At 36.6% G+C, this 19885-nt stretch overlaps 1 protein-coding gene across 2 annotated transcripts in view; it reads right to left on the bottom strand.

Moving 5' to 3' along the window:
* LOC126856513 (neuroligin-4, Y-linked) overlaps nucleotides 1–19885 on the bottom strand; it is a 135035-nt gene that overhangs the window by 12171 nt on the left and 102979 nt on the right. For both annotated transcript variants that reach the window (XM_050605069.1, XM_050605068.1), the window contains exons 2-3: nucleotides 7366–7524; nucleotides 2345–2542 (exon numbers count right to left, since the gene is read on the bottom strand). In XM_050605069.1, coding sequence (XP_050461026.1) covers nucleotides 2345–2542; nucleotides 7366–7524 — 357 coding nt within the window. The remainder of the gene's footprint in view (nucleotides 1–2344; nucleotides 2543–7365; nucleotides 7525–19885) is intronic.

The raw sequence follows: 19885 nt of genomic DNA on the forward strand, positions 1-19885 counted from the left end.
TCCTCGTGTTAGTTGGTCTATTATTTAATACAGAAGACCGGAATAAGTTACTTAATCCCAATCTTATGTGTCGTTAATCTTGATATTTCGAGGATATAAGGTTCCTTCCGCGAAACATGTTATACATAAAGTATTTCTCTCAATGTTAACTAAAAAATGTAAAGAAAATTTTCTTATTTATTTATATATAAATAATTATCATTAATTATTATTCATCATTATATTATATTCATATATTATTATATTCATATATTATTTATCATTAATTACATACAATTAATTAAAGACACATTACCGTTCAATTATTTTTATATGGCAATTATTTTATTATTAATACGATATGTTATATTTAAATATAATAAAATTATATGTAATTATTATTAACTTTTGGGCGCTTAAGCTTCAAAATTCTGTCAGTATTTGAGAATTTGCAGAGAGAATTCTCGCTGTATTCGAATATGTCCGAGCATACAATGCGGAAGAGCTTTAGTAGAATAGAAGCGACAAGCAACGTTCTTCCACGCGTAATCCCAATTTGGTCGGTCAGTCCGAATCTGAATATTGAACGTGAAATGTTCTAGAGTGATCTTATTAACCCCGATACATGTCGATATCCTATTGGATCTCGTTCATTTAGCTAAGGAGATATCGGAGTAAATTCTGAATATCCTGAGGGACAGCGTTCTCGACGTATTTCCGACATTACGGAATCAAGATGGCCTCGTTCTTCCGATATCCGTCGTCGTCGAAAGGACGACACCGAACGATAAGACGGGGTGTCGAAGCTCGCGACATTAAAGGACTATTAAAGGATTATCGCCGGCTCAAATTCCGTCGCGTTACTTGGATTTAATGGCAGTCCTCCATAATACTCGAGGATTAATTAATTCCTTCGAGGGAACAGGATCCCAGGAGCCAAGCGTCCGACGAATTAAAGGTGCAGGATCAAAGGAAACGAGGTATCAAAAAGAACATTGAAATTTAAAAGAACAAAATCGAATCCACAAAGAACAAAGGAACTTGGAGATTCAAGATGCAGGATTTAAGTAATCGAGAAATCGAAAAATCGGAATTTAGAGAAGTCGAGATTTAAAGACTCAAGCGTATGAGGTATTCAAAGAGCAAGGAGAATGTAAAACAAAGAAATCTATAACTTAAAATCTAAAATAATTGGGAAAATGTAAAAGATAATTAGAATGCAAATAATTAAATGATAATAAAATTTAAAAAAGTTTATCTTTATAAAACAAAAATTAATGTAACAATAAACACTTGAGAAAATTTTAAGATATTAAAATTCTACAGATTATATAGAAATTAAAAAAAAATCCAAGAATAAATTATTCTCCCAATTTAATTATATATATTTATTATAGATATACGAAAGAACTTAAGTTTTATTATTATCTGTATTATTTATCGCGCTGTATCGCGATCAGTTTTTGCGCGAAAACAGGATAACGAACGAGAGGAGACGAGGTGCGATATAATTTTTTGGTCGGAAATCGCTCGCCATTATTCTTCGTCGTATTCTTCGATGAGTCACACGGTTCTGCTTTTATCAGCGCGAGACGACAAAAAAAACGAAGTATTGCAATCTGTTTCGGAACCGCAGAGCTTATCGCCGGGACCTTCTGGATGATAATTCACTACAGCTGCGAGTTGTCAATGGTGGTCGGGCCAGCTGATTCCCACGTAATTTATGGCGTCTGGTAAACCAGCCCATTATTCCTAGCTCCTCCGTATCATTGTCTCGTGCGGCTTCTCGCTCTTCGACCTGTGCTCCTTCTCCCTCCTCTCCTCCACTCCTCCTCTCCTATCCGTTTCACCCTGTCGTTTCTGCGTGACGTTATCTGTTTCCACGTCGTGACGCGACAAGAGCAACAATTCTCCATGACTTGATCCAAGACAATAAACTGTTGCTAGGATTACTTCTCTAGAAGCATCCGAGACTTTGAAGATATATCTTGGCTTCTGAATAAAATTATGTAATACTTTTTATGTATAATAGATATGTAAAATGTCTTGGACCAATCGTATTTTTTTATGAATTAACGTCGATCGAAGTTTAAATCTTTTTTTTATTAAAGAAAAACAATTTATTTAATAAATTAAACATTTTTTAATCTGCTTATTAAAATTTTTTAATTTTATAAAATTTTCTTTTTATAATTAAAATTAATTAATGTAGTAATGCTTTATATATATATATATATATATATATATATATATATTTTTTTTTTTTAAATAATTATCTAAAGAGAAAAAAGTAAAAGTTTTCGTGTTGAATATCATTAAATTTCACAATACACATTACGGGTTGAAGGAAGAAGGGGTGACTCACCATCGGGTACCGCGTGGCTGGTCATGAGGAAGTTAACGCAGGCGGCTCCGGTACCGTGTCCCACTAGCGTGACGTTTTTGGGATCGCCGCCGAAATAGGCGATGTTCTCCTGCACCCAGTGTAACGCCGCTATCTGGTCCATCAGGCCGTAATTCGCTGGCGAGCGTAAGTGCGAGTCTGTGTTGGCGTTTAGAAAGCCTGCAATCAAAACAAGCCCCGCTTATATGGTTAGCGCGCGACGATCCATTATCGCCGCGGTTACGGCTAGTATAACATCACCGTGATCGTGCCGGAATTACCGCCGATAGTGCTAATTCCAATCGTTCCCTGTCACGGACCATCGGGCGACAGATGAGATAAATCGTCAGGTGGGACTAAACGTATAGGAAAATGAGAAAACGAGATAAATTTATAGGATATAATTATAATGCTTGGCTGGTCATTACACTTGAGTCTAATTGATCGCTTTAATAATATTTACACACAATGTGTGATATGTATACACAATTATATCAGTTCTTTATTAATTGTGTAAAAATGTCTTTTTAAATGTTAGAAAAATGCAAAAAAAAAAAAAAAATGTTTCAATTATCACTAATAAGTAAGATTCTTTTTTATTTTTATCCGGTGAAAAAAAATTCTACATATCTTTGAAGGGCACGACCGTCTCATTCGACAGCATAAAACTTAATTTACGCAATTATTTATTCTGCTGGAGTGGGAAAGTTGTGATTTTTGCGCGTCATCCATTCGCGGGACTGTCCGAATTATTTGAGCTAGATTTTGTACTGTCCGAAACCACCGGAAACATGTGTATGTGTGTTGTCGCGCACCCTTTTGCGCGAAGGGATTAAATGGCTGGGGAGAGGATGTAGAGATTGGCCCGTCTGGGGCGAGCGAGCGTTATGATTTAGTGTACAGGCACGTATCACGTCCTACTTTGCGTATCGTTTCGCCGAACGAGAGATATCGCTATCAATTGGCGGAGTCGAGGCGATATTTATGACGGCCGGATGGCGCCAGTGGCAACAGTCTTACCCGGCTTGTCGGCCACGGCATTGTCACGATACACAAATCGTTCGACTTTGCCCTCGTCGAAATACACATTCGTCAACGGACCGACTTTATTCGTTTCCCTTCCGCTTCCGCCGAATAAATCCGGATTCGTAAATCTGCCAGATGTCCAAGATTTGCTCATGTTTATTGCTGTATTTATTCTGTCGAGATAGTATCGTCGCAAAATCAAACAAATGCCAAAGAAATTATGTTGGCACGGATCTTCGGATAAGAAGCTAATGCCAACCAAGTATTTTTAATCAACGATTGTGATCGTTTTCAATTATAGGATGAGTTCAGGTAGTAGCGAATTGTCGTACTAATTTTTTCTAACATTTCTATATGAGAATTGTTAAAATTAATAATAAAAAAAATAGAAAACTTTTCGCGAATAATTATCCGTCAAGCAATTTCCTAATTGCATCTCGCGAAACTGGAAATTATCAGCAGTGTCAGCTATGTAGTCAGTTATAATTCCAGTCTCTCTCTTTTAATATAGACAGAGAGAAGGAAATTAGATTAGCGTTAATTGAGTCGGGCCGACCCTTCTGAAGGGAGGATAGTTTCCGCCTTTCCCTTTCTTTCATTCGACCGGAATTAGATCGCGAGCGCGACGATTGTTGCTACTGGCAAGTTCGGACGTAATATTTCCAGTAGTAAGACTCGCCGTTCGGTCCGGCGGTGTTTACCTCGCGAAGCCCCGCGCCATTAAATTATCTGTCATATTTACCCGCCGACGTACGTGAGAGTTGTTTTTCAAGATAGCTAAGAGGATCACTTCTATTATAAGCCGAGCCGCCATGTATATATATATATATATATATATATATATATATATATATATATATATATATATACTTGCCGGCGCACATTAACTTTGGGATACTCGGTGCCTTAACAAGGGAGGCGTTACTGTCGTCAGGATCTAGGTCAACGATGTTGCGCCGACTGTTTTCCGTTGGCCTCGCCAAATCGATAATTTGAAAAGCCGTGCTGAGTGGAAAAACGCCCAGTCTTCGTTTTCCTAAAGCCCTTACGGGATTAGGTAAGTTCGTATAGATCCTTACAGGATCAGGTAGTATCAGACGGCTCTCGCGGATTGTTTAATAAATACTCGCCTGATCAAATTTCCACGCAGGAAAATATTCGTCTTTCTTCTCTTTTATCTTGAGATTTTGCAAATCTGCTTTTTCTAAAAATTTTCTATAAAATCATTGTTATTATTTTTCAGAAATATTTTTATGAAAAAAATGTTTGCATTATTGGTGGAATCTTTTTAATAAAAATTTTCTCTCGTCAATAAAAAAAACTTGATTAAATTGTTTTATACTTGCTTCTCTTCTCTAGATTTCTTGGACTTTCTCTTCAAAAGTTAAATTATTGTTATTAATTATTTTTGTAAAAGTTTATCTCTCTATTATTTCTTTTTTTGACTGAAATTTTTATAGAATGGACTTTTCTTGCAGAGATGATTATTATATTCGCTTTCTTTTTGCTCAAGTAAATACATTTCTTTTCATACAAGAAAATTCGTATGTAATTGGATATTTCTATTATTAACACGATCTGATCTTCGTTATATCGGGTGGACGATGCGACGTGTATGTACGTTCGCCAAATGTTTCCTTGGATTTTCGGAACATTGGATTCCTGCACGATTAAATTCTTTCGAGACTTTGGTGCAATACGACGTTTGCATCCCTTCCCATACGACGTTACAATCTCTTTCCCGTCTTACGAGATGTTTCCTCGTCTCGCCTTCCAGCCTCCGGGCTGTCACGTCTCATTCAATCCAATAACGATCCTCCGTGCCTTACGTCGAAAGACGGAGAAGGGAAGGGAGGGAGAGAGAGAGAGAGAGAGAGAGAGAGAGAGAGAGAGAGAGAGAGAAGAGAAAAAAAGCTTTTTGGTCCGCGCGTTTACACGCACAGAAAGAGGTGCGAACGTGAAAGCGGAATAGAAATAAAGCACCGGTCATGTCCCATTTGATATTCAACCTCCGGCGTATCTGTCGCATCGCGCTTCCGCGTCTCCTATTCTTCTCGTTACAATGGAACTGCTGAACGCTATTCGTTGATTTAAATTTTCCGGCACACGCTGGTATACACGCGCGGACGAGGGGCGTCAGAATGGGGTGGGAAAGGGGGGGGGGCGGCTAGGAGGGAGGTAGTGGATATCGTTCGGTCGGTGCGGCGCTTTGTGAACGCCGCATCATTTTTCCGAAACGAAGGAATATAGTGGGAGGGAGGGGAGAAAAACGCGGGGGCGCGAGACAGAGAAGGGAGGAGGGGTGGGGGAGGGGGAGGGGAAGGGGAAATTGCGGTTACCGCGGAGTGGAATTTCCTGCGCGTCGCCATTTTATCCCGTTACTCGCTATTGTGTTTTTTTTCCTCACAGCTCTTTTTGTTTTTCAGCCCGTCCGTTATTGAGTCCGCGAATTCGAATTTATCGTCCCGCTGTCATCTCACGTCTGCCTTCATCTTTCAAATTCGATGAGGAAAGTTTCCTTCGTGCGTCCTATCATTCGCACTCTTCCGTCTTAATTGTTTGATTAAGTAGGGCAGATAAAGTTTAATTTAATCTAATTTAATCTAATCTAATCTTACAACAAATTTTATTATACCTCATAATAACCAGATTATATAATCTGACTTTAAAAACTCGTAATAATTTACTTTAACTCAGGCGTAAAATTCTTTAAACTGCTTTGATTTTTTAATTTACAGTTTTTATTTTATTTTTTTCTTTTTTTTTTTTTTAGTGTTATATTGTTAAAGAAGAGGATGTTAAGACACCCAGATGATAGACGAGATCAGCGGGAGGGAGAAAGAGAGAGAGAGGAAGCGGGTGGAGTCAAGAATTTAGTTTGGTGAAACGGAAGACCTGGCCGTAATGAGTTTCCTATTAGATTTGGTTGCTCGGGTTGCCAGGCAACAAGCCGGGTCGCACCGGAACTTGCAATCCCCGTGGCGTTCGCGGCCAAACTTATCGCTATTCGCTCCTGAGTTTTTTTCCACGGCTTCTTATTCTCGTGGATGAGCGTCGTACGTCAAACGTCACGGAGTAACAGGTCGGGTCTAATGGCATCTCGCGCACTTACGAGCGGTGTGAGACGAGTATTTTGAACCAATCAAGCAGGTTTCAAGGGTCGGTTGCACTAATACCGGCCCTGCCCAGTCCTCCCTTTCGCGATCATGGCCTTCTAGTCTGGATGTTGCCTCTGGATAGTGCAGGAAAATTGGATAAACATACTTGGGGGTAAGTGACTTTGCAACCGGCCCTAAATAGCTAATGAGCTACGGTTGACTGGCTCGTTTCAGATCTCAACTGCTGGGGGCCAGTGTTTCACACCATTAAGCGAGCAACTAACATATGTGATTTATCTGAGTTTCGAACAGTTCGCGAAAGTTATATCTGACTTGACAAACGAGGTTAATTATTGATGTATTTAACGTAGAGGAGAGGTAGAGGAATTAAAAAATAAAAGATTGAAAATCTCTCTGCGGATAAACTGGGAATTCGGAACAAGTGCAAATTTTTTTAAGAGAATTACAATTTAGAGAATCTCTTCTTCTCCCTTTTTTTTCCATCTTTTTTCTATATTCTGTATCGGAAAGTAAAATAATTGAGAAATCTGAAATTTTAGAAATTCTGTAAAGAGAAAACGAGAGATGTAGTAATCGAAGAATCTCTCAAATTGATATCAAAAAATTCAAAAAAATTTGCAAATTTTTTTAAGAACAGAAAGAAACAGAGTGCGTTGTCAAAAATTTAAAAACCAAAGAACCCTCAACTCCAAAAACGTACGTGCATCCAAAGCTTTTTGAAATACGAGGATCCTTCTGGACTTACGGATCTAAAAGAACAGAAGGTTTCTCCCGGAAATCCGGGATTCCGGATTCTGGGAAGGAGATCTCGAGTCGTCGACCGCGAATCGGGAACGAAAGAAATCTGTCATGACTTACCCAGGATGCCGAGTCTGTAGTTGATGGTGACGACGACGACGCCTCCGTAGCTCGCCAGGACGCTGCCGTCGTAAGGATTTCCGCTGCTCCATTCGTAGCTCTCGCCATGCACGAACACAATCACGGGATACCTTCTGCCGCCGCCGTCCCTCGCGCCGGCTGTAATCAATAAAATTATCCTGTGATCGATCGAAACTCTCGACACCTGATAGTTCGCATCGTGCATCCTTAAAGGGTCATTTTTCAGTCTTCCGAGTTTCTAAGAAAGTTTTGACATTCCGATAAAGTATTACGGTATGTATCCTGAGAAGGAAAAAACTACACAGACTAGACATCGGTTAGATTTTTTAAGACAACAATAAATTATTAAGAATCACGCTTATCGTTAGCGATTAAGAGAGAATGTGTCTAAAAAACTTGCATGGCACAAAATTAGAATTTTATTCCACTTTTTTTTTTAAGGATAAGCAAATATATATAGAATAAAATTAACAAATAATTAATAAATCGAATAATTAATCAAAGCAACATAATCTAAATTAAGTAACAGAAAAAGAAATAATGCTATTTAAAAATAAAAATTATATACATAAAATTGTTATTACGAGTGATGTAACAGTTTCATAAGAAAAGGGATTCTTTTGAAGCTTACTCGAGCTTATTCGAGTTATGAACAAGCATGCGTGTCGGGCAACGTGTCGCCTATCGCTCTTGAGGTAATTAAAACAAGCGGCGGTGGCTCGCACACGCGAAAGGGGTGCGTCAATCTGATTTAACATGGTAATGCCGGAAGGGTGAACACGCGAGGGGTGATCGCTGCGGCCAGACCGAGTACCGGCTATAATTCAACAAATCACGCGTCACCATCCTCGCGATAACAGCCCGCATCACGATCACCCTGTTGCCTTCTGCAGCCTTCAACCCTTCCCTGAGCCCTCGTGAAATGCGACGACTGTACGACGAGTCTCATCAATCAGTTTACAGCTAATCCCTGCCAGATTTCTCGCGGAATTGCAGTTATTCGTTGTTTTTCTGAATTTATCACAGTTAAAAATCAAATAAAACTTTTCATATTAAAAATAAAATACTTATAGAAAGGTTTTTTATTCATTAAATTAAGGTGGAAAAGATTGTTATACTAAACTTTATTTTAATTTATTATAATATTAATTATTTTTTTTAAGAATTCTTAAAAAAGAGTATATAATTTATAATTAAGAGTATATAATTTAAATTAATAAAGTAGAAAAAAATTTTCTAATAATGTGTAAAAGATTTGCACTCGAGATATACGATTAATTTGACATTTGCTTCTGCGAGAATAAACACGTCGCGGAAAATAAATGGCACCAATGCGATTAGGGGAGTAAACGGTCGCTTGATTGTCCGGTCATATTAATTAAGTGACCGTTCAGAACGATGACGATTCGACGGCAAAATCAATTAATGGACCGCAACCACGCCGGCTAATTATTATTTTCATTATCGTCCTTGTAGCTTCCTCATGTGCTTCCTAATTGGCGACTCCGCCGATTGCCCGAAAATACACGTCCCCGGACACATGTTGTTCGCTAAAACCGTTTCATACGACTAGAAACTCACGGGAAAATTCTACCGGTAATTGTGCGTACATCCTGTAATAACGAAAGCGTTAAAACTGGCCAATTTTCCCTCATTCTTTTTCTTAACATTGAAATAATTTTTTTATAAAACTAAATATTAAAAAGTGCGCGCCATTAATTTTTTTACGTTATATATTATTTAATAATCTGCAATTAAAAAAATGCAAATATCTAAAAAAAGAAATGTTTTTTTGGAACAATTTGCTATTTGGATTGAGATATGCAGTAAGATACGGATCACAAGATCAAGTGATTAACGTAACGAAAGATCCTGTGGTAAATCGATCGTTTAATAATTAATGATTTTAAATTTATGATTTAACAAAAGAATATATAATATTTTGCGCAGATGTATTTTGTAAAATATTTTTGGGGAAGCAACGAGAATTAATAATAACACAGTTTCGGCCTTGGCGACCTATAGCGACCTATTGTTTACATTTTACGGTATTGTTGTCATTCGCCATTCAGTGACACTCGAGGTAACATAGCAGTACAGTCTTTATCAAACTGTACAATATTTTGAGCGATTATTTATTATTTCAAAAGAAAATCAAGCATCAGAAATAATATATATAATTTTTAATTTTATTATATATGATAAAACATATATGTATATTGAAAATTATAAATGTTTATACATGTATTTCTTGTGCATAGATTTTCAAGAATTTTTTAAAAATTGGAAAACAACACTTGATAATTCGCAATTTCAATTTGGAAAGTAGATACGAGAATCTCGAGTTTACAATATTCTAGAATGTAAATATTGGAATCCGATATAGAAAATCTATAAAAAAAAAGAAAAAACCATTTTCCGATTGCAAAAATTTCCGGAAATTCGAAATTTAGAGTGTACCAAAGGATTTCGCAATTATACAGCTTTGTTTTTTGCAAGAGAGAGAGAGAGAGAGAGAGAGAGAGAGAGAGAGAGAGAGAGAGAGAGAGAGAGAGTAAGAATCTCATTTCCCGTAGAAGATAAAATATCGGGACTTCAACTCATCTCGAGGCCGCGATACATTATTTCGGCCGTGAATAAATTTACAAGCGCCCTGTCAATATTTGATGCGATCCGCAAACAATTTGGGACGCCTCTAACGGACTTTACATATTCATAAAGCGGTGCTCCATAGTTTGATATCGCTGGATGGTAAACGAGAAGTACCTGCGTTCCCGTTAGATCGCTTTATTTTACAAACTCGATATTGCATCCGCCTTCTTAGGAACCCTTCCTTTAATCCTTTTCAACCCTCCGGGCTGGCAAATGCCGCTAGCTAGGGGAAAACAGATTGTGCATTCATCATGCATGAATCAAAACTTTATCTTCCACAAGCTGAGATCCAGATTGACTTTACGCTATCAAAATTCAATTTCAACTTTCTTTCTCATTGCCACACGTTATTCGATATCCTATATCGAAAAAATTCTCGAGAAAATACTCGTTTAATTCAAATATAACCGCAGTTTTTTGCCAATTAATTGTCAAGAGATTAAATAAATATCGTTAAGTTTTAGTTGAATTGAAATTGAAACTTTTATTACCACAATATTTGATATCCTATACTGAAAGGATTCTAGAAAGAGAGAGAAAGAAAAAAAGAAGAGAAAAGAAAACAAAATTTTTATTATATAATCTATGATTAAATTTTTAGATAAATTATTTCTCTATAAATAAAACGATGATATATTAAATATATAAAAATGTAAAAATATTAAATATTATCGCGTTTTCCAGGAAATTTCAAATTTTATTTTACCAGAATTAAGTTTGGCTTTTATCGGCACATAATATTTATTATTCTAAAAGATATTATTTTAAAATTAAAACTTTGTATATAATTTTCCAACATTTAATGTCTCTCTTTTAGAAAATTGTTTTTTTCCGAATTATTACGCGAAAGGGAAGAAAATAAAAATAAGCATAAGGAAAAAGAAAAATAGAAAATGGCTAAACTGAAAGAAAAATAGGCAGCAGGTTTAACGTCAGGATAAAGTAGCACAATGATGCGCGGCGGCATTGCCGGGATGCGACTGCAGTGCGCTGCACTTTATCGCGTCGTCCTGCGAGCTATACAGTGACACAGGCAGGATTACGGTGTACAGATAAGGATGACGACGGTGCGGTTATCACGGCTGCATTCATTGCTTGTATTCATAGCGAAATCGCCGCGGTAAAAGCTTGCATACAGTCCGGGAGCGACGTATATACCGGATACGCTCGTATTATTAGGGATGTCCTGACAACTGCACCATACGGCTACTCAGGACAATGACGTTTAACGTCCTCGTAAATCTTATCATTATTGTCCTCTCTTTCGATTTCCTCGCGGGATAATTGTTCGTTTTAAATAAGGAAGACGCAACAAGTGATGCAAGATCAATAGAAAACTTGGGGGAGTTAATGTGTCTAAAAATAATTAAAGTAACAAAATTTTTTAAATTTTTTCCAACAGCAATAGATAATTTGAAACATTATCTTCGTGTAAAAATCATATTTTTTCATCTTTATGTGTCTTTTTCTTTTTTTTTAATTTTAAATATATTCAATTTAGTTTTAGAAATTACGATTTTTAAGAAATTTCGGATTTTCTTTCTGAAGGGATCATCAGATATCATCCGTAAATTTCGGACATTTGATTTGAGCATTCACGAATTCGACGAACATAAACGCAATTCTTGTATCACACTCGTCCCGACTCTCGTTCAAGGTCCTTCACGATAAATTCTCCTCAATATCGGCTTAACTATCTACTTGATTCTGTCGATATCACTTTCCAAATCGGCGCGCACGATAGATTTAAAGCCAGCGAAAGAAGAAAGAATAATATTCTTTTGGAGTTTTTGCATCTCATTGCTCATGATTTTCGCGTCCAACATTTTTATTCAAACTAAGATCGAGTTACATCACAAAAATACCATTAAATTGTGATGTTGCATCATTATTATTTTCTTCAGTCGAAAAATTCGAGATGTAAAAGTTGTCAAAAAAAAAAGAACCAATAGCAATCGACAATAAAATGAACATGACGGACGGCTGTCGTTATTTTTATATATTCGATGCTACCTCTCGCGTTTTTCTTTATAAAAAACTCTCTTTAAAAAAATATGTTAAAATAAAAACAGTCAAATATACATAGTCTTTTTATCTATTATATATTTCCTTTTGTCTGCGCTCAAATTTTTTCGGATCTAATTTCAAATACATTTCATCTTCTTTCTCTGACAACGCTACCCTTTTTGATTTGCCTCTCTGACAAGGATATCGTGATACCACTTAAATAGATATAATACCGTGAAATTCTGCTTAGCGTGTTAACTACGTGTTCAGTTGTAAGTCCGAGGGGTAGTCTTCTTATCCGGCGAACAATCTCAAACTGCTTTACGTACCCTTCACATTATCCCTTTAGCCCGCGACAGAATGAGCAAGTCTCCATTTGCGGAATCTGCCTCGTGGATAGCTCGACAAAACTGGGAAACGGAACGAATGGCGGGTCATTTAAGATTCTCGTGCTTTTTGAATTTTCAACCTTCATCCCGCCATGCCCTGCGAACGCCGATAAGGGTCGCGGAAACGAGCATGAATAAGCTCCGCCGTCGGTTGAGATTTCCGCGTCGTGAAATTTTGCTAGTGAATATATACATAAAAAGCACCAGGTATTTTTTTTTTTTTTCATTTGTTCGTTCGTTCGTTTCGTTCGGACCCCTCGCGTAATCGGCCGCATTATGTGCGCCCTCGTCCCGAACGAGTCGACGAAGAATTTCGAGCGAACGGCCCGAGGGAAGTTTCGCCATTATCGCGAAACGAGATTTTTCGAGCGTAACCGTCGAAATTTATGTTTAAATAGTTATGGAACGTGTATTTTAATGGAAGAATGATTTCAACGAGAAGCCAAAGAAGTCAAATCAAGTGCTCGACAAATTTAATTTTTTTCTTTCTGTATAAGATTTAAATATCATATGAAGTTTTGTGAAAGAGTAAGGGCTCTCGCATATTTAACACGCAGGCAAAGAAAATTTTTATAAAATTCCAAAAAGTTTTACGTCCTTGAATTTTAATCTAAATCTTTTTATACGTCATCCCGTATTTCATGTTTCATATTAAAGTGGAATTATCGTTAGAATTAAATTTGAAATCACAGTATTATACATTGTAAAAGATTTTCGACGAAAAACTTAATAATTTCTTCAATTCCCGCAAATCAAATATGTAGATGGATTCTGTTTTTTTTTCCCCCGAGCAATTTCAAGGAATCTCTCTTTAAAATTACAAGGGGATTACAAGAAGATGTTTCCTGGCTCAGGTCGAATCACGCGGCAACAGTTGCCGGAGGGAACAATCAATAGTCAGAGACAACTGCAATACGACGTGACGAGCTCTAGACCCGTCCGTAAATTTCCCAGGCAAATGTGGAGTAATGCTAGAGAAATATTTCTTTTTCTCTTCTCTTAATTTAATTTAAGATATAATTTATTATAGACTGCGCGAGATTGATATGTACCGTTTTTATATTTAAAGCAGTAAAGAATTTCATTCGAAATTTATTCGATATAAAGTAAAAGTAATATAAAAAAATGAGTGATTCGATTAAGCGACTCGAGACTGTTTCGCGTATTAACAAACTCCTTCATTCAGAGCTCGCAAGAGCTTTCGTTAATCGTTATTAATGATATTTTACTAATTACCATCGCTGATATCAAAATGCCATTTCAATTTCCATTAAAAGCCCGCTTCCAATATTCCCGAGATATGAGAGACTTTGTTGAATTACATCGATAAATTGCAATTTTATAATATTACATTTGCGTAACAAGATATGGAAAAATGACGTGCATAATTGTATGATAGAAAGTCGATGGAGATTCCAACCGGGAGAACCAATTTTCGTCAAAGTGTAAAGAATTTTGCATTTCAAGAGAATGAGATTGAAAGGAATAGAAAAATAAATTGAGAGAAAAATTAATAAATATAAAAAATTTATTAATTAAGGCAAAAGAAATTATAAATATTGTTAATATAATGGCTACTTTTATTAAAGAGTGTCCGAACCAATAAAAGAACATGACAGGAAGAATTTGATTCCGGAGTTTAACAAAGTTTCAAATCCCGCCTCTCCTTCGTCGCGAAAAGAAGAACTTTTTGCGCGATGATTTTTTAATACCCCGTGTCTCGGGCGCGCGCCAACGACAAATTCCGAGCGTAGAAAAAAAAAAAAAGCTTCCCGATTTTGCTGACGGTGTCTGTCCGCGACGATGGCACTTGATAGATGATAACAACCGATTCGCCTCTCGTCGACCAAAAGCCATTCACGGAGCGACGCAGCGGGGACGGTAAACAGCCGTGACGTGCGTGCGGTTTTGGAACGACGAATACGAAAAAAAGGAAGAGAGTTGAGAAGGAAGAGAAGAGGGGGAAAAAAATAATTAATGAGAGCGGAGCTATTGTCGTGTATCGCTCTGGCTGATGATGGATCGCGATGGGGTTATCGGCACGAGTTCTCATCGCCTGTCCGAGCTCGATGATGACACGTTTATAAAGCGGATTTTCTGCGTGCCAACATCGCCCGTTTTCCCGAAAAAGACCATGCACTGTCTCTATCAAAAGTTGTCTGTTTAAAAATAAAATATTTTTATTAGTTATTAATAACGAGAGACAAGTGTAGTGTAAAATATATATTTTAGAAAAATATAATTGATAATAAATAATAGTAATAGTAATAAATAATAGTAAATAAAAAATAACACTGAAAATTTATTATTTATACATATATAGTAAAAATTAGTAAAATATGTTTAATTTAAATTTTAAGGAGAAATAATTTCCCGATATTCTTATGATATGTCTTAAGATATGTCTGATTAAACAATAATAAAGTATATATAAGTGCAAATATAAATAATATTTCTTAAATTTAAAAAGTTTTTAATTCTAGAGCAAAGAGAATGTAGAAAATCGATCAATTACTTGAAATTTTAAACAAGTTTTATCGCCCAATTGAAAAAGCCGACAATTCCAGATAACAAAGAGCTAATTTAAAATTAAAATTGATATTCTAATTAGATGTGTTTTTGTGATTCTAATTTAAATTTAAAATAAAGATTAACTCTCTAATTGAAACCTCCTTAATTGCGATAGTTTTCAACTTTAATCAACTTTAATTGAAATATTTTTAATTCCAATAATTGGACAAACAAATGTGTTTTTGAAAAGTGTCCCCCTGAACTCTGATAATTACCAAAATGATATACGCCGAATGAAAGAGCGCAGTCGTTCTTGATGCAAGATACTTTGTTATTCGCTCTTCTCGCTCAACATGTCGTTAATTTTGAACAAGTAAATGTGCGCACATGTTCGCCGACCAACTTTGTCTAACTCACTATCGCGCACACTCAACTTTCTCTCTGCTTTCTGCAAATCAACCATGTGAAAATTCATAATTTCAAGATACATTAAATTTTTAAAAAGAAAAAAAAAATAAAACTAATTATTCTATCTATATTTATAAAATATACGCGCGCTTAAAATATCAGAGTTTATTCAAATTACTGATTAATCAAAAATGATAGTATTTCAATAGATATTTTGTTATTTAAAAGGGAGGCAAATTTGTTCAATTACACTTATAATGAGAGAAGAAAATAATTACGAGTATTATCTTTTTTTTTATTTTAAATTTATATATTTTGCAGTTAATATATTTTATTTGTAATACTCATTATACTTTCGCATAGCGTGTCATTATGTTATGTTAGTATATCATTTTTAGTATTTGTCATTTGACACAGAGAGGCACTTTGTTCAATATGGTCTAAAGAGAGTGTCTGAAATATTACCAGCGCTATCACTCGGTTATTTAAAAGAGGAGCTTACCGAAGTAATGAGTGACGCTCTCGGCGATCTCATTATAAAATACGTGGCGGGAGCAGATGTTAGATAAATTTCTAATTTACTTATATTAACTTTACTGCGTCAGGCAGTGACCTTTAATGGATTAATGCAGTGAGACTATGGCGTCGCGTTCATCCGATCATTCTAGCAGCTATAATAATCCAAAAGACGCCCATAACAATTATCAGATAAGGATAAGCTTTATGCTCGAGTTCATTCTCTAGAATTCAAGCTTTTCGTAAGACGTAGAAAATTTTTGAAATTTTTAGAAACTATGGTTATATATATATATACAATTTTTTTGGGCGATATATTAATTATTTATTTTTTATTCAATATCTTATTATTAATTTGCTCGTTTTTATTAAAAATACGCGTTTTTGCTGTCTGATAAAATTGTAAAATTTAATAGTAAAAAAGGAGGTAACGTTGATTACAAATAAATATTTTAATATTTGTCGGATCGTAAATAATGAATTATACATAAGCTGATTTTGATTTTATTTGCGTTGCCGATGTGGATGAAGATTCTAGTATCTCTCGAATCCTCGCACAAACCATGCAGAATCCCTATCTTTCACCATCACCTCCTATTGCTTTCCGTTGATCTCGGAATGAGTCCAGCATCCCGGCTGGTCCATGCGTATAAAATTGATGGAAAAAAATTCCATCAGGGAGAAATATTTTACTGCTATTGCTTGAATTTCCGATCCGGCATCAGGAAGATATGGTGACCATAAATTCCGCCGTAGATAAAGGACCTTCCATTCTCTCACCCCTTTTGCATCGATACCGGAAATTACATTTCCATAGCCGATGAGTTTTTTAGACTCTTAATTACCAATTAACTGCGCGAATGTTTATTGAAATCCCGCGCACGTTTATCTCGCGCCGGGCGGTTTTTATCGAAATTAATTTGGCTTATACGCGAATAAACATATAGGAGGAAAATACTCGGGATATTAATAAATATGAAAATATAACTGTGCAAGAGAGAAAATACATGTAATATTTTCTTGCAACAGCTTGCCAAAAGCATCAAAATCATTATCAAAAAGAGTTTTATAAAAATTCTCGCATATGTCGTGAGAATTATAAAGTTTAAAAGTACGTATATTTATTTATCTCGAATTATATCTGTCTGAAGGAAATAATTAAAATCAAGATTAATAAAATATAAAATTAAAAAATACTAAACTACTTTTTTAATAACATGTTAATTAAAATAAATAAATATTTATTTGAAAGCGTCATAATAATCAGGAACTCTTTATACATCCTGTCGCGAGATCGCTGATATGTGACTGTGGAGTAATTAATTTCACGAGCACACGATAAGCATATTTTCTGCCATATGACATTAATATGCCGAGTATGCTAGTGGAGAGTGTGATATTTCAACGGCAGTTGCAATCCCAGCACCATCATGGTTCACTACCGTCGCGGTCTCTTATATTCGCGATATGACTGCCGAGCTAATGGTGTTCGTGTCAAAGGTGGTGGCGGTGGAATTTTGGATGTAACGTCAATATTTAATGCCTTCCCCGGTCTTGCTATTCCGAGGATGCGAAAGATCAAGGATACGGCAAATGTTAAAAGTAGAAGTAGAGGAAAGGTTCTAAAGAGAAAACCGGATGTCAGAAGTCGAAGACAGGGGGATTGAAGAGAGATCAAAGTTTACTGGAAAACCAAAAGATTGCAGTTTCTCGTATAAAGATCAAAAATTAAAAAGAAAAAAGTTACAGAATAATTGAATTTTAAGTAAAATAAAATATTTTGCAGCCGGAGAGATTTGTAAGAAAAAACTTAAAAAGAGACTTTCATTTTATTCCATTAATTTACAGTAAAAATTTTGTCGAAAAGCTAGCAGCGTCTATTAAATTTCACGCTCTTTTTATTCAATTTGACGAATGCACTTGAATCCGAGGAAAGGCGACGATTTAAAAGTGCTAAAACAAAGACGACAAAGATCAGGGATAAAAATTCGTATATTTTGAGGAAGAGAGAGAGAGAGAGAGGCGGAAGATGGTCCGCTACAAGGATGATGATGGGTACGCATTTGCGCTTGGCAGGGCTGTAAATCAAGGCTTGGGGGGCGCGAAAAATCGCTCTAATTTATGGTCAAGTCAGCGACGAGCTTTCCTCCTTTCGTGCATAAAGCCTTTCTTTCTTTCGGCTCGGGTAGGTCCGCAGTCGGCGGCAGGCGCCTCGATAAATCGATCAACGCCCCCCTCCCCCCCCTCCCCTTCTTTCCCTCTGCCCCCCGATAAAATTCTCCAAGCGTCTCTATAAATCTCCGGCCAGTCGATATTGCCGGAACATCGTAGCCGCCCAAATGGATCGACTTACGTCGCCTACGTGCATGTTACAGCGTCTTCGGGGTGGCTCGTCTATATGAAAGTCGGGGCACTTTTTCGTAAATCACAACCGTGAATAAAATTGTGGAGATATGTATAAAGGCTTCTCAGAAATGTGCTTTGAAGAGAGTCTCTCTCTGTTGCTTTTATTTTATTACCACATTATTATATACACACGTTCTTTTTATTTCTCCATATAATATTACTTGTCCCATTCCCGTGCTCATTCTCTCTTTCTTTTCTCGTTTTATTTCGATAAGTTTATTATACGAATAAATTTCGAACACACATATATAGATTCTCGAACGCAATTTCTCCGCAAATTACATCGAAATTTAATTTCACCTCTTATCAATAGAGCAATAACAACGAGGGGATGGAGTTATCTGAGAGGTTTCGTACTCCTAAAAAAAATTTCGATAAAATCGGATTTGTATTGAACGAAAGAATGCCCAGGGTTAGGTAGGAATGTAAATTAACGCTTTAAAAGCGGCTCCTTGACGCGAAACAATATTCTCGGCACTCGAGGGGCAAGGGCCCGGTGGTGAGGGGTTATTATAACCTCGGCTCACTCTTTGTTTCCTCACGGGAGAGATGAATTTTAACCAACAACCCTTTCAATGTGGATGTAAAAAAATATACACACACAAAAAGTGATAAACTTTTATATATATATATAAAAGTACGTGTATCCGGCGTTATTATTGGAAATGGATGCATCGCGTTGGACTAGGACACCTCGGGTTATCACCCTTAATATTTTGCCCTACTTTAAATCTGAACCCGCCGACATTCTTTCCGAATTTCCCCCAATTTTTGATGTAACTTGTCAAACTTGTCGGAGAGATTTTACAAGAGATTAATCAATCAATCATCTGTAAAGACTATAGCGTAGGTTGGTTTGTACTGATAGCGTTCTAACGTCAATTAATGGCCTTCAATAAAATTGTGCTCGATATCGTTTAGAGCGATTAATGTACAGAAAGCGATATCGTTTTTCATGTTGAAATGAGGGACCGCGAGATGAGAGTCAGATTTATCAAGAAACTAATTAGAAGAATTTTATTTTATTAGAAAAACATTAAAATTTTTTTTTCCCAAAGCGATTAAATCGAATAATAAAGATGTCGTGCCACGATCCTCGAAAATCCACTAAGTCACGAGGGAGAAGCTCGATATCCAGAGGAGAAATGGAACGTTTTTAGAGCGGCAAACCGAAAGCGTTAACTTGCTTTAGCCAGTGCTCGACGCGACGACGTCGTCGTGGAGCTATAACTTTTTCAACGGGGGGAAGACAAGAAGTCTGGCTAGCGGTGGCCAGGCGAACATTTGGCAAAGGAGAAACAGACGCACGATGCACAGACACGCGTTGCATCATCGGGGGCCGGCTTCATGGCGGGGTCGATATATTTATGTATCGCGTATGGGGAAACAGCTCGCGTTTGGTCGTAATAAAATGTATTGTTTTCGGATATTCTTCGTCTCATTCTTTTTTGTTTCTCGCGTGCAAGGCATGCCCGGTCGAGAATGTGCTCGAAGATCTCCTCTCTTCCCACGCGGAAAGAAGAAGGCGAATAATCCTGAAATTTACGCGAGGCTAAAAAATACACATACCACGTAGGAAGGCTTTATAAGATTATAAACTTCCTAGAATC

Source organism: Cataglyphis hispanica, chromosome 19 (genome assembly GCF_021464435.1).
Source record: "Cataglyphis hispanica isolate Lineage 1 chromosome 19, ULB_Chis1_1.0, whole genome shotgun sequence".
Taxonomy (NCBI): Eukaryota; Metazoa; Arthropoda; class Insecta; order Hymenoptera; family Formicidae; genus Cataglyphis; species Cataglyphis hispanica.